The sequence below is a fragment of the Neopelma chrysocephalum genome, unplaced genomic scaffold (genome assembly GCF_003984885.1).
Source record: "Neopelma chrysocephalum unplaced genomic scaffold, ASM398488v2 Primary Assembly neopelma1_59, whole genome shotgun sequence".
In the NCBI taxonomy this organism is placed as follows: Eukaryota; Metazoa; Chordata; class Aves; order Passeriformes; family Pipridae; genus Neopelma; species Neopelma chrysocephalum.
The window spans coordinates 24,796,731-24,810,161 of NW_020897714.1; the positions used below are offsets into that span (position 1 = coordinate 24,796,731).

The 13,431-nt window shown below is 37.7% G+C and overlaps 1 protein-coding gene and 1 long non-coding RNA gene across 2 annotated transcripts in view; both read right to left on the bottom strand.

The window, feature by feature from the left end:
- BRAF (B-Raf proto-oncogene, serine/threonine kinase) overlaps positions 1–13,431 on the bottom strand; it is a 64,300-nt gene that overhangs the window by 19,848 nt on the left and 31,021 nt on the right. The window contains exons 7-8 of the mRNA XM_027680557.1: positions 5,289–5,448; positions 3,633–3,669 (exon numbers count right to left, since the gene is read on the bottom strand). Coding sequence (XP_027536358.1) covers positions 3,633–3,669; positions 5,289–5,448 — 197 coding nt within the window. The remainder of the gene's footprint in view (positions 1–3,632; positions 3,670–5,288; positions 5,449–13,431) is intronic.
- LOC113966189 lies at positions 7,616–13,230 on the bottom strand. The gene is made up of 2 exons (XR_003533737.1): positions 12,517–13,230; positions 7,616–11,365 (listed from the first exon to the last, which is right to left on the bottom strand). It is a non-coding gene; the product is annotated as an uncharacterized LOC113966189 (long non-coding RNA).

Here is a 13,431-nt window from a genome sequence, read left to right on the forward strand (position 1 = left end):
AAACCCAAGTACTTTAGTTAGCTATTTGAAGCATATTCTATGAAACACAAAAAGAACAGTATGTCTGTAGCCTGTATGTTATCTAAACAAATCTGTGCAGGAAAATGTCACTAAGAGAGCTGTTTCAGAGCCCCAATGGCCCTTCACAAATAGAGCACTTTAGCTAGACACTGCTTTTTAAAATACACCACAATTATTCGTAACAAGGTTATGCTGACCCTTCCAATGCAAAGGACATGAAATAGGGTCAACTGTTAATTAAATTCATGCTGCTCTGCTAAACAATGTATGTCACTGTACAAGACCTCTAACATTACAATGCTTTCTCTCACATTAGCGCTCTGGAAAGTGGTGGAAGACAATACTCCTCTTCATATTCTTTCAGCAACCCCCTTCTTTAACCAAGAAGTGCCTCCTAATACCAACTTGAGTTCAAAAACTGACTTTGTGGCTTTTAAAACTGTTGCTCAAGTTCAGTCATTCAGTGCATGCTAAATTATCAGACTAAACACCGCTGTCCTCACTGAGCTAAAATCCATAAATTTAGAAGTGGAAGCACAAAATAATGACATACAAATACACAAAAAATGGGACACAGCATCTGTAAACTCTGTCCCACACGCTAAAGTAACAATAAATGATGCATATTGGGCATCCTAACTACAATTATAATCAACTGGAAGTCTATCCTAACAAGACCTGAAGGAAGGACTTATGTTTACGTTACAGTCACTATACTGTCATAAATTTATTATATAATTCATCATACATACATGGAACTAAATGTATGATGTTTCCAGAACATGAGCAATTTTCCAAAAGTTTACTGGGTTACAGACTTTCTCTGCAACAGCAAAGCTCTACTAGAATGCGTTTTCTTTTGAGGTAACTAAAGTCCCCTACTTGATTTTAATACCATAATATAGAAACACTAGCACAATATTCACCCTTCACCAAAAATGCTTACAGCACATGGCAGAACACTGTAGTTAATCTGTTCATAATAATACCAGATGGCCTGTTTTCCAAGTTATTAGAGTAGAATACTTCAGATAATGTTGGACTTAAGTCAATAGCTTGGGCTCTGAAGCTGTACGTAACGTATTCCATTCTGTAGCCAGTTTGCTTGATGGGAACACCTGTCTTCTTACAAAGACTTCTGGAAGAACTTTACAAGTTCATAAGGTGAACTGCTCTTGATATATTCTGAAACAAAAGTCTTTGAAACAGCCAAGATGGTAGCATTTGAAAACCACACTACATGCACTGAACTGACCATTTCTACACGTATACGTATAGACACAAGAATTTACATTTCATGCTGTTACTCAGTAGTTGGTTTCTCCAGCATATAAAATCCCACAGAGTTTTTTCAGGATTTTGTGCAATACAACAGATCCATTGACAGCTTAAGGCCTCAATAACCCCCAGGGTCAATGACGTGAAAATCTGTGTTTTTTACATAGTACAGGACACAAATACTGTTTCAGTGGAAATCTGCTAACTAAATAAAAACTACATGGTCTAAACCATCTAGGACCCCAGTGTGATGTCAACAGCACATTCTCAAAATGAAGTATTTGTTGAAAGTTGACACATTACTTGAAAACCTTGCGACCTAACAAGATATCAATGGAAATGTTTGTAATTCACATTTAATTTCCTAAATTACTTCTCAAAACAAAGAATATCAAATATAGAAAACTGTTATAGCACTGAACTGACTTAAACTGAACAGTCAAGGAAATTCTAAGTTAAGGACATAATTTTATCTTTAAAATCACTGCAGTGTAATCCAAGGACCTTTGGTTAGAAAAATTATGCTAAGGTCCGCAGAAAAACCTCAACTATGAAATTCCTTGCTTTTGAAGATTTAAGTCAGACTTATTTATAGTCATTTTCAAGCGTGTAAAGGTGAAAGTGAGTATGTGTGAAAAGCACATTCAAAGCATTCCAGCCAGGCCAAGCAAAAAACAGAGGTGTTTTGATAAACTCACACACTTACATACACACGGTGTGAGGGTGAGGCACAAACAGCATCTGTGGTTTTATTTATTTTGTTTGGGTGAAAACAAGAAAGAAGAGCCCAACTACCTCTGAACACTGGGCCAGGCTCAAAATCAAACACTATTTCACTGGGGACAGAATGAAGGAGGGGACTGGGAGTCCGGGATTGGTATTTCCGAAGACAGCGCATCAGCTGGTTCAAAGGGGCTGTTAGAGAGAAAGAGACGGGCAGGCAGAGACAGAAAGACAGACACATAGAAGAAATGAAAGAAGTCATGGGAAATAACTAGGATGCTTTGACTCCTATTCATAGATTGCTTCTGAACTTTGAAGGAAAAAAAAAGTCAATTACTAATAACACTGTTTCAGGACTGGGAATAGCCAATTGTTTTCAGATGCCAAACAGACAGTTTATGATCAAAAGTTAAAACCAATATGATCGCACAACATTTAAATGCTGGACAAAATGGGTAAAACTGTGGAGAGCCACACCTATCAACACATACAAAAATAGCTAAAACTGGTAACTTTCAATTAGTAAGCTTGCAGGTTTAAAGGAAATTTCTTTTTCAAAAGTGTTCTATTGCTGGCATAATTAAAGACAGCTCCATCAAACACAATGCAGTAGGCAGGTAGCATTCTACCAAATATCAGATTTGCATGGGACAAAGAAAGTCAGCGACAGCCCACAGAACAAAATCTTAGAGATCAGGAAAGAGTGCACTGAAAAAATTCAGACCTAACTTATGGCTGAAGCAAGTTATAATTAGTAGGAGACAACTGTGTTACTGATTTAGAGTTGGAAAAACTGTCATATGCCTGCCCTACTTACTACTTCTTTATTTCCAATAGTTCTATTTTATTATAATACAGCACATAAGAAGCCCTACCTGGACTTCAGAAGCCAGTGGGAGAAGTGACTTAACAGGCCTGTGCTCAACATGTGAAGAAAAATAAACTTTCTGGTACTAGTTCTGACTTAACTGTGAATTAGAGCTGTGCATTACTGAAGGAAAAAAAACCACCTGGCTATAGTGAAGGGTCCTAACAACCTGCTTCCAAGAGTAGCACAGGCATGCAGTACAGCAAAGCAGCAACTTCAGCGGGGCAGAGGGGGAGAAGAACTGGAGTATTTCACACTGCTTTAGGATGCAGCAGTTCATATGGAAGGCCCGTCTACCTTGTCGATGGTTTTCAATAATAAAAACCCCCACTGTTTCCATGGGTGAAAATGTAACAACAGGTGTAAAAATCTTTGAGAGAGACTTGGGAAGTTATAGTGTATCTGTGTGCAGCCATGTGAGTAAATGTGTGTGTGTGTGTGTGTATGAGAGAGAGAGAACAAAGAAGTGAGAGTGCAAATTAATTTTAAAACTAAAAAAACTAGATACTGCTTCAAAACTTTTTCTCCTTCCATCTCCCCCGCTCCCAGAATGACCAGCAAATGACTCAAATCTTCGTGAGACAAATACTAAGTTCATGGACAAGCAAATGTAAATTCACTTTTTGTTCTAGTCATATTTTCCTTTGTGCCTGTGTTTTGTAGAAGGAAGTAGGGTAACAGGAACGGACAGAGTGGTTGTGTAATTAAGTGTAACACAGTAGTTAGTTTAAACGCTACTTACCTCCCTCTCCTCGTAAACCCTGGTCTCTAATCAATTCCTATAAAAAATTAAAAAAAAAATCTGTATTTAATTTAGGTATTAACATTTAGATTCTGGAATCAATTGATATTGATTAATTTGAGAATCCATAATGTCATGCATTGTCCATGAAATAAAAGTGGTTTCCTATTCTGATTTAATAATAGCAGCGCCTCCAAAGAACTACTTATAACAACTACTAAACTTCTCAAAATCAGTTGCTCTAAAACAGCATCTCTCAGTAGTAAAGTGAAATGTACACTACCCAAAATAGATGCTGGCATGAAAATATTGATTTAAAAACAGAGTTGGCCAAAATGGATGAAGAAATATTGAACTAAATGTTCTAGTTACACTGTTTGTGGCACAAATGATTTGAAGTGTCACATTAGAAGCTGGGACATCAATTTCCTGTACTGAGGTACATCAGTCAGATGAGTCCTGCTTCATTTTTTCTTAAAACAACACACCTGATTTGCATAGCCAGGCGCACTCTGTTCTTCTCAGAAATGACTAACTGCAAAAGGTTTCCTTTGCTTGCAATACATTGTGAACTGAGAGTATCCTTTGCAACTAAAAGCAAACTACACTAAGGATTTTCTAAACAGAAGAAAAGTAGAAAATTCTAACAGTTTCCATCTGTATTCCAACAGTTTTCATCATGGAGCTTTTTTTTTTTTGTTACACAATTATCTTTGTTCCCTTTTTCGTTACACAATTATATTTGTTCCCTCATACACCTACGCTGCTGTTGAAGGCACTGGCTATGCCTCAGCTGCACCAGTGCCATATAGCATATGTAAATGTCTACACAGCCACACTCTGAAAACTAACACTTCACCTTTCCATCAGCTCACATGCAAAACAGATTTTGTGCCTCAGTGTCCAGGCAGACTTCGAGACTACTCAACTGACAAATGAATAATTTCTAGAGAGCAGACTTAAGGGTAAAATACAAGCTGTGTATTTTAGCAAAATTAGAAAGCGGTTGTCATGATCAACATTTTGAAAGGTTTTAACTGTCCTTACACTGATATCAACCACTATTATTAATTACATTTCACCATTCAGAGATTTCAAAAATGTGGAAAACGAGTTAAGTGTAGCTGTTTCTGAACACTCTAAAAGAATGCTCAGAACAACATAAACTGGGCTCTTGAAATCCTAAGGTACTATCGGTATATCTGAACTCACCTTAACTTAATAATTCTTCAATGCCAGAAATGTTACTTGGAATACAAATACTAAAAATCTCTATCTTGCATAAAAATGTGCTTAACACACAGAATGGCTTGCAAGAGTGGTTACTGGCTACAGCTAGTAGCAAGAGCCTTGGGACTAATAAGAGAAAAAAAAACCAGTGGTTTGGGGCAAAATGTTTATTTGAAAATGAAAAGGACAGGACTGTCAAGAGGCAGTTCTCCTTTGGAGAATGGGTTATTTGTGTTCTTACAGCTCTCAACAGCAAAAATGAATCTATGAAAAAATGAAAAATGAACGATCCTTGAAGACTGATAGGCCACTGAGGATTAGCTTAGAAACACAGCACTTGTGTGCACATGATAAACTTAATGCACTGATATTCAAAATGAACACATCAAATCTACTATTCTTGATCTAATTGTTATTAATACTTACATCAATATTGACTGGCTCAATTGTATTGATGTGGACGTTGGGAGCTGAAGAGGATCGGTCGCGTTGCCCAAACTGATTCCGATGGTCTTCATCTGCTGGTCGGAGGGGCTGTGGGATTGGAATGGATTTTGAAGGAGAAGGACTAGGGAGAATTGGTGGTCTGAGAAACAAAGTCAAGGAAAAAGAGGATTTAGGTCTACAAATGGCTTCAAACACTGCATAGTGGGTGTGGTAAGTCCTTTTCAACTATAATAATACATACATAAAAAAACTGATCTAAAGGCCTGAATAAAAACAATTTATAATGAACGATCTCTACTCCCCTATGATCAATTGCAACAACTCTCTGCTGCATAAACTACCTAATTACATGGCTGTGAAGTGTTCTGAGTTAAAACAAAACAAAAAACTCTACCATGCCATACCAAACTAGTAACAATAAATCCTGATCTGAAAAATTCATGTAGCCCAACATGCACTGCAGACAGAAAGATACTCTGCAGTTTCCTCTGAGTCGATGCAACACACTCTTTAAAATGGTAACTCATCAAGAACTAAAAATGCTTAACATCTCACATCAATTTTACAGGCAGAAAATGTCACAAAACAAATTGTATGGATAGGATTATTGATCAGTAAATATAGAGTGAAAATTACATATGGTCATTGAACCTAACTGATTAATAATATGGCCAATTATTATTGATACTAAAAATAACATGGCCAATGTACTATTGATAATAAAAATCAACATATCGCCTTTTAACCTCAATCTGTAAGTAATAACTTTGAATAGTGCAACATTTCAAATGTTATTTACAGTGCTACAGTTAAGCAATGCAATAGGTTTGACTTGAATGATAAGCATTCAGACTACACAGACAAGATTCTTGAGGAAATTTAAACACTGGCAGTCATAAATGTAGATAAAGTCTTCAATTTATTGTATAATGAATTGAATATTTAAAAGACAAAACATCTAAACACTTGGGTTTTTTGTCTGTAAAAAGGCAGAAAGTCACTTATTTGGTTATCCATTAATTTTGCTGAAGTACAATAAATTGGCAATTATCTTTTACTCTAGTCAAGGTCAGTCCCTGTTAAGTCTAATGATTCAATCTAATGGATATAAGGCAAAAGGTCAATGAAAACATTTGCCAGCTTTGTCAAAGAAAATTTTATGTTAAAGTATATATGGTATCTGACAACAAGGTTTTTAGGAGCGAGGGCTTTTCTTGCCAAATTCTAAGAGAGGAGTGGAGTCCTCCATCCATTCAATGACTCATGGATTAATTAGTATGCCCACAAAGGCAAAGCCTATAGGGAGAAGCTTCAGAAATAAAACATACAGCAGCATATAGCAGCAACAGATCCTGGAGCCACCTCCTGTAAGTAAACACTCCTTGGCCTCTCCAAAGGTATTCAGAGGCAACTAACATTTTCAACAGGATCTCTTGGCATTTTTTATGAATCAGGTCTGCTTTAAACACTACTATCCTACCTTTCACTGAAGAGTTTATGTAGTTTGGCACTGGTCCCAGAACTCAGTGCTATCTGTATCCTAAGGACTTTTCATCTTTTCCTTCCTGGCCAACAATCTCACAAAATTGAGATCGGCAAAACAAAGCTCTTGTGAATTAATGCAAGCAACAGTCTAGTAAGTCTTGTAGTAAAATACATATGTTTGGGAAGTGTGGCAGGGAAGAAGAGGTAGGGGGTTTAGCCATGCTAATTTTTAAAAAACCAGTTACCTATTGTCGTATGACAGAATATAAATACTGGGAATGCACTTGGTTGACATTTTAAGGTACTCTGTTTTCATGTTAAGGCAAGTGTGCCAGATGTTGCACAAAAAAATACAAGAAGTGTAAAAAGTGTCTCAGCCAGGTCAGTACTGGCATTGTTCGGATAGCTAATTCCTGCTCAAACTTCCTGAGAGTTCTCTGGTAATAAGGAAATTAAGGGAGATGTGTAAGAACATCCATCAAATCACTGCAGTAGGAGTGAGCATGAGACACTCTCTGAGCTCTGCCACATGATGAGGACAGAAGCAACCAGATTTTCTATGATCATCAGTAAGATAACAGAGAGAAAACCAGATTGAAAAAGTATTGTTTCAATTACATCCTCCTTTGAGTCATAAATGGTCATCTGCTGCTTCTGTATTTCTGGGCACAGGTCACCACGTCCATCATGTTGCTAGCACAGATAGCATGCTATGTCACACATATTTGAAAACAATTTTAATAGCTTTTTCCACTCATTAAATTCTAACTGGGGGAAGTCCAGATCTTTAGTAAATAATTACAGGCTGATAAAGAATTCCCTTTTTTTTTTTTTTTTTTGGAGTCTCTGAACTATTATTGTGAGGGTCTCTGGGCTTCAGACACCAAGAATCCAGAGATGGGAACCTCATAAGCACTTAGCCATGTGCTCCATCAGAATTTTATTATTGGGCGTCCTTGGGACACTTATAAAAAGGTAGGTTATTTTTGCTAAATGGGAATTTTACTTGAAAAAGCAAACTATTGAAGAGAAAGACATAAGTGGTTTGCTGGTCAAGATGGCCTACTGAGATCACAGGCTCAGAAGATATTACCACCAGCTTCTGCCTCTATGTGGCAAAAGCTATTTCTTGATCTGCATTGAGATCTTGATCTACTAAAAGCACATCACCCCAAAGAATGCAGCAATCCTCTGAGCTACCAAAAGCCTGTTTGTACAGTATTCCTACATTTTAATTGCTCTAGAAGAGCAGAAGGGACACTGGAGCTACAAGGACAAGCCATCATCATTTGGGAAAGGGTGACATTGTCTATTCCAGGCCAGTCCCAAATCTTGTTCTGTAGGCTATGAAAACACATTGGTCAAAAATAATAAAATAAGAAAATCAGGAGGACCAAAACAACTTGTACAAAGAACTGTTTACTGTGACATACATGTACAGCAGGCTGAGGCTTAAAGGAGCCTCAGTCTGAATACCAGGATCTGAGTTTCTGTTGCTCCTGTGGAATTTGTGAGCTTTTTACAGCCACCCTGCTAAAGGAATCCTCCTACAAATAAGATCAATATTGGAGTGGTTATACTACCTCATCTTGACCACTTTCTCCCAGCCTCTTAGACGTGGGCATTCCTTCAACAATGATCCTCAGCTTCTGAGACAACAGGGTGATAATTGCCAAATCTCAATTTAATGTTATAACCTTTCCTGACAATATGACCGAACTTGCTTTCACCTTGGACTATGTATCTGGGGTAAGTACATTGTTCCCTTCCTTTTTATCAAGACAGAGTAGAAAGAGGTTTTTGTCAGGAGACAAGAATAACTGAATATAACATGTAAAATTTTTATACCCTTTAGCAAGCACAGTAAACGCCAATGTGTCCACAGATTTACTATTCCAAAAAACTGGATCCACAGGAAAGAGTAAGGTAACTCAGAGAAGTGTTCACGCATGGTATGTTATATATGAACAAGCAATTTTATAAAATCATATACGGTACCTCCACCAGATTTTAGAAATTGTAATGATATAAGTTAGTTCACTTTACAAATACAAAACAAGATTTTTATACAGATTTTCTGCAATCTCCTTTAACTCATCAATGTGATGTTTCATAAATGTTTAAGAGCTGGTCTACTCAGGAAAGATTTTTCTTAAAATATGTTTGTTTGGGCTTCAAGTTTTTTTGCTCATACTTTTATTTTGCTGCAGTTGGGCAAAGGCTTAAACTGAAAATTCATATTCACCTGGCTCCAATTATGGGGTGTGTGCCAGTTCCTTTTTGAATGGACTAAGATTTTTGCTATCCCCCTTCTAGCCTGAACAAGTACATCTCAGTTTAGTCACAGGGCTCAGTGTTGTACGCACTATTCACCTGTAGGTTGCACAGTCATACTAAGGCCAAATCTAAAATGTGTTTTAAGGTGGTTTTTTTGATTAATTTTGCTTACACCAGAGTATGACTGGATTTATTTTTTGTTACTGCTGTTAATGAAGAACACAGTGCACTTCCATTTTCAGGGAGCTTCTAAGGACTGCTAAGGATCTGGAATACAATGATATTTCAGCTAGTGATTTAATTCTCGTGGTACTCCACAGATATTGCCAGAAAACATAATTTTTTTTCCCAACTCTGCAGCCTGGAAATATTCAATAACCTCAAATCAAATGGTGATTTGGAGAAAAGGACAGCAGTATCAGTTTGTAACTACAAGGTGAAGATCACTCTTGCAGCACCCTTTGAAGTCAGTCTAGAAGTAACATGGGACAGTTCTGTGACAGTCATTACCTCATAAAAATCAGTGCAGTTTTCTATACCATGATAACTTGTTTTCATCCATGTTGGCTTGTAGGTGAAAAAGAACTGCCAGGATTATCACAACAGTGTGCATTTATTTATACTGGCCCTTGGGCCCAGATCAGAGCTGATAAGCCTAACATTTCTGAAAGCTTCATACACCAGGGGCTATCACCAGAATCACACTGCTGTCATTAGTCCTCCAAACCAGGTTTCAGTTCACTAGCGTGTTTTTCTAATAAAGTTTAGGAGAGCAAGAGGTTTTCCCCTCCTGTTGTACAGGCTAGAAACAATTTTTCTAAAGACTCTGGTAACCAGACCTTTTCTGCTTGGCAAGAATGCGTATCAAGTTGTATTTTGTAGGAACTTTGGGAACATTTACATGGAAAGGCCTGGAAAAGATTCTGCCAGCATTTTTAGGGGAAAATTTGTTTTATGAAATAAAACACAAAGCTTTTGCTCACTTAAACATGATGGGATCTAAATGCCATTGTAGTACTAAATACAATATTGTAAGACTGTGTCTTTGCTTCCTTGGCTTTTCAGCAGCTTTTCTAGACATTTAAATATCTTTGGCTGAGGCAGAATGATCAGTGAACATTTGGAAGACAGAAAGGAAAGCAGAGGTGTTTAATCACAGGCTGGAGCCTGCTCAAAGGCAGGGACTGGCAAGCTTCCAAGAATGGTGCACCAGACATTCCCTCTTTCTTCCTCCAACTTAGAAGATGAAGCATATTGGGAAATGTTGTTTTTCAAAGAGCCAAGATGTTGCCAACTTGCCTACCAGCAGTGTTCTGCCTGGAGCAAAGGAGACGTTTTTGGCTTTTACCAAATGCAACCTGCCCCTGTGCTATTCCAAGTCTGACCACATGCCCTCTTACACCCACTCCACAGGTTACTTACCCTGCCATAACACCTGCCTCATGTGTGTGCTGAGTTTTCTCCAACATCACAACATCTAAGAGAACAGATCAGAGTTGAAAAAAACAAAGTTTGGAATATTCTGAATGGCTAATCTCTCCCTTATGCAGGTATCTGAGATCGAAGGAACTGGGTTCACAGAAATTCTGTGCTTGTGTTTTACGAGCAAAGATACAGAAGAAACTTTATGACAGTGCAATAAACAAAACGAATACAATGTATCATATACAGTTTGCTTACTTCAATTTTATTACAAATGGCTCTTATTAGGAAGACCTACGCTTCTTGTATTTCTTTCCAGTTAAGTGCAGATTATAACTAAAATGGCTGCTTTAGCACAAGAGGAGAGTGCACATGGAAAGAACTAAAATGGGACACAAGACCTAATGTGGAGGCTGGATACACTTTTATAAGGGGTTCAGAGATGTGCAAGTGGGACCATATGTGCTCCCTCATCTTTGGGTGGAACACCTGGAGGGACTGCCTAAGGCTTTCAGTCGGAAGAATGAAAGGCTACAGGACTGGATTGCTTTAGGATGTTACACATGACCAAAGTGAAACAGTTCTCCAGCATGTTTAGCAGCTTTTGCATCATGTCCAATGGTCTTTTCCTTTATGTCCCTTTCTCTTTCAAACTTTTCCATTTGATCCCTTGACAATGTCTCAGCATGTCACACACGCCTTTGCTTTCGAGCTTGTCTTGCGACACAAACTTCCTTTCTTTGGGCACTTTGCCTGCCGCTGGAATCCCTTCATAAGGCTAGAGATGAAGAAGGATGTTTGCCTTCTCTTTCCTCAGGTTTACCAAACGATTAGTAACATCCCTTCCTCTGTGGGCTGAGCCATGCAAGATGCTAGGAGAACAGAGAAATCAAAGGAACAATTATTAATCTAGTAAGTGTTATTAAAGCGCTAGTTCCTCATATTTTACATCTCATTGCCCAACTCTCAAATTTCAATCCCTTATTCTCCTCCCAGACAAGATAACCTCAAATGGCAGCCCTTTTTTTTGTTCCACTTGAGCTGTTGTCCTATATCGCAGCAATACCCTTTAAGAAAACAACGGGTAAGCATATGTTTTTATGGGAAAGGCCAGCTTTTTAAATTCAGACAAATTAATCTTTTCACAATTATGTTTTTAAAAAGCAAAGAAGTATTATTAAAGAAAGGCAAAAAGATACCTGGAAAAAGGTATGGACAGTGCCATATGCTCATATAACAACTGAGCTAGTTCTGGAAAGGAAATACTGCACACAGATATGCACACTAACATGCATATTACTTACAAACACCAGCTGATAATCATAAACCATTTTCAAAATGAACATAATTTTGCAGACATGATGTATGCTTTTTGTTTTCTTGTTTAACAATGAAGTGTATGGCAAAGCAAGAAAGCAAAAAGGAGGAAGCCAGACACCTTTTACAGCTTCTGCAATTACAAACATTTACAGATGCAACACTTGGGAAAAGCGCCTTAAAACCAATTGGCAAGTATATTTAAAAGTTAACATTTTTATAGATGTCGAGTTAAAAACCTTAAGGCATTAACCAGCTTTGGTTTCAGCTTTTCCTTTCCATTTTCACTTCACAAAACTAAGACTGATTGAAGTCTTATCAATTAAGATAATCCATACTGTTGTATCTTCATAAACTGGTAAGAATGGACTAATGTGAGGCAAAGACAATTAAAAAGCAGAAAAATTTACAGTATTAGGATTAGGGCTATATAGTGCCTTTGGCATCTGCTGCTGTTTAACACAATTGGTATGAACAAGTTTTTTCATTAATTAATAGTTCTAGCCTGGCTATAATTTCAGCTGTACCATAAGAAAGGGAGAGCCTGCTGCACTTAAGAGAACCATAACAGCCTTGTCCACAATCTGCTGTACTAACATCCATGGGATATAAAGGCAACATCTGCTACCTGGAAGAAGCACTTTTGAATTTCCTTGAATCTGCACATACAACATAGTACAAATAAGAAGATAATCTCTGTACTTACCAAATGAGGTTCCCTCTGCAGGACTATCAATCTATTTTCCTGGAAGGCATCATATTTGATCTTCCATAAAATAGTCTTGGCTGTCCAGAGAATTTATCTTCTAGTTAAGAGTCCATAAGTGCCCGCGTAGCTTCCAGTTTGTTTCTGCTTTAGTCTGGCCACAATGCTCACCAATCCAGAAGAGCCTCTCTGCCAACTTCAGCTCAATCTCACGCAGCACACATGTCCTGGGGATAATTTTCTGAAGGCTTTTGTATTTGGTGTTCTTAATAAATCTGCATCAGGTTTCTTGACTGTGATACACATCCCTGAATTACCTCTTTCCTGGAGATTTGTTCAACTACCTAGTGCTGGATGGTGCCATTGATCTCCTTGCTACTGGGAACATGATCTAAATATGGGCACTTATCTCTTCAAGGCGAAAGGGTCCAGAATCTTTGTTGGAAATACAGGGGGATGGTCAGTTTTAGCGGTCTAATTCTGCAAAACCTGGAGCTGCAGCAAACAGATGCTATCGGTATATCCCAACATGAACAGGAGGAAGACAGCTGGTCTGGAGGATACTAAAGCAATGTGTATGTGGAAAAGCTACTAAAGCAGTATTAGGAACCTGGACTTGGCCCCTGTTCACACCAACCTTACAGTGGTGTGGTTTACTCTGAAACTGAGGTATGTCACTTCAAGGCAAATAAACTGTAGTTTGATAACCAACTAAAAGAATTAGTGAGGATATAGTTTTGGTTTGTGTTAATTTTAAGTATAAAATCTTTCCAGTTTAGACCAGGTCTAAGCCATCATGTAGAAAAAATCAGTTTAACAGGGAAGGCCTCAATTCTACAAACAGTTACATATATATTTAACTTTGGTTCATTACTAATTTATATCATTCCTGTGAATGAAAACATTCACTTCTTT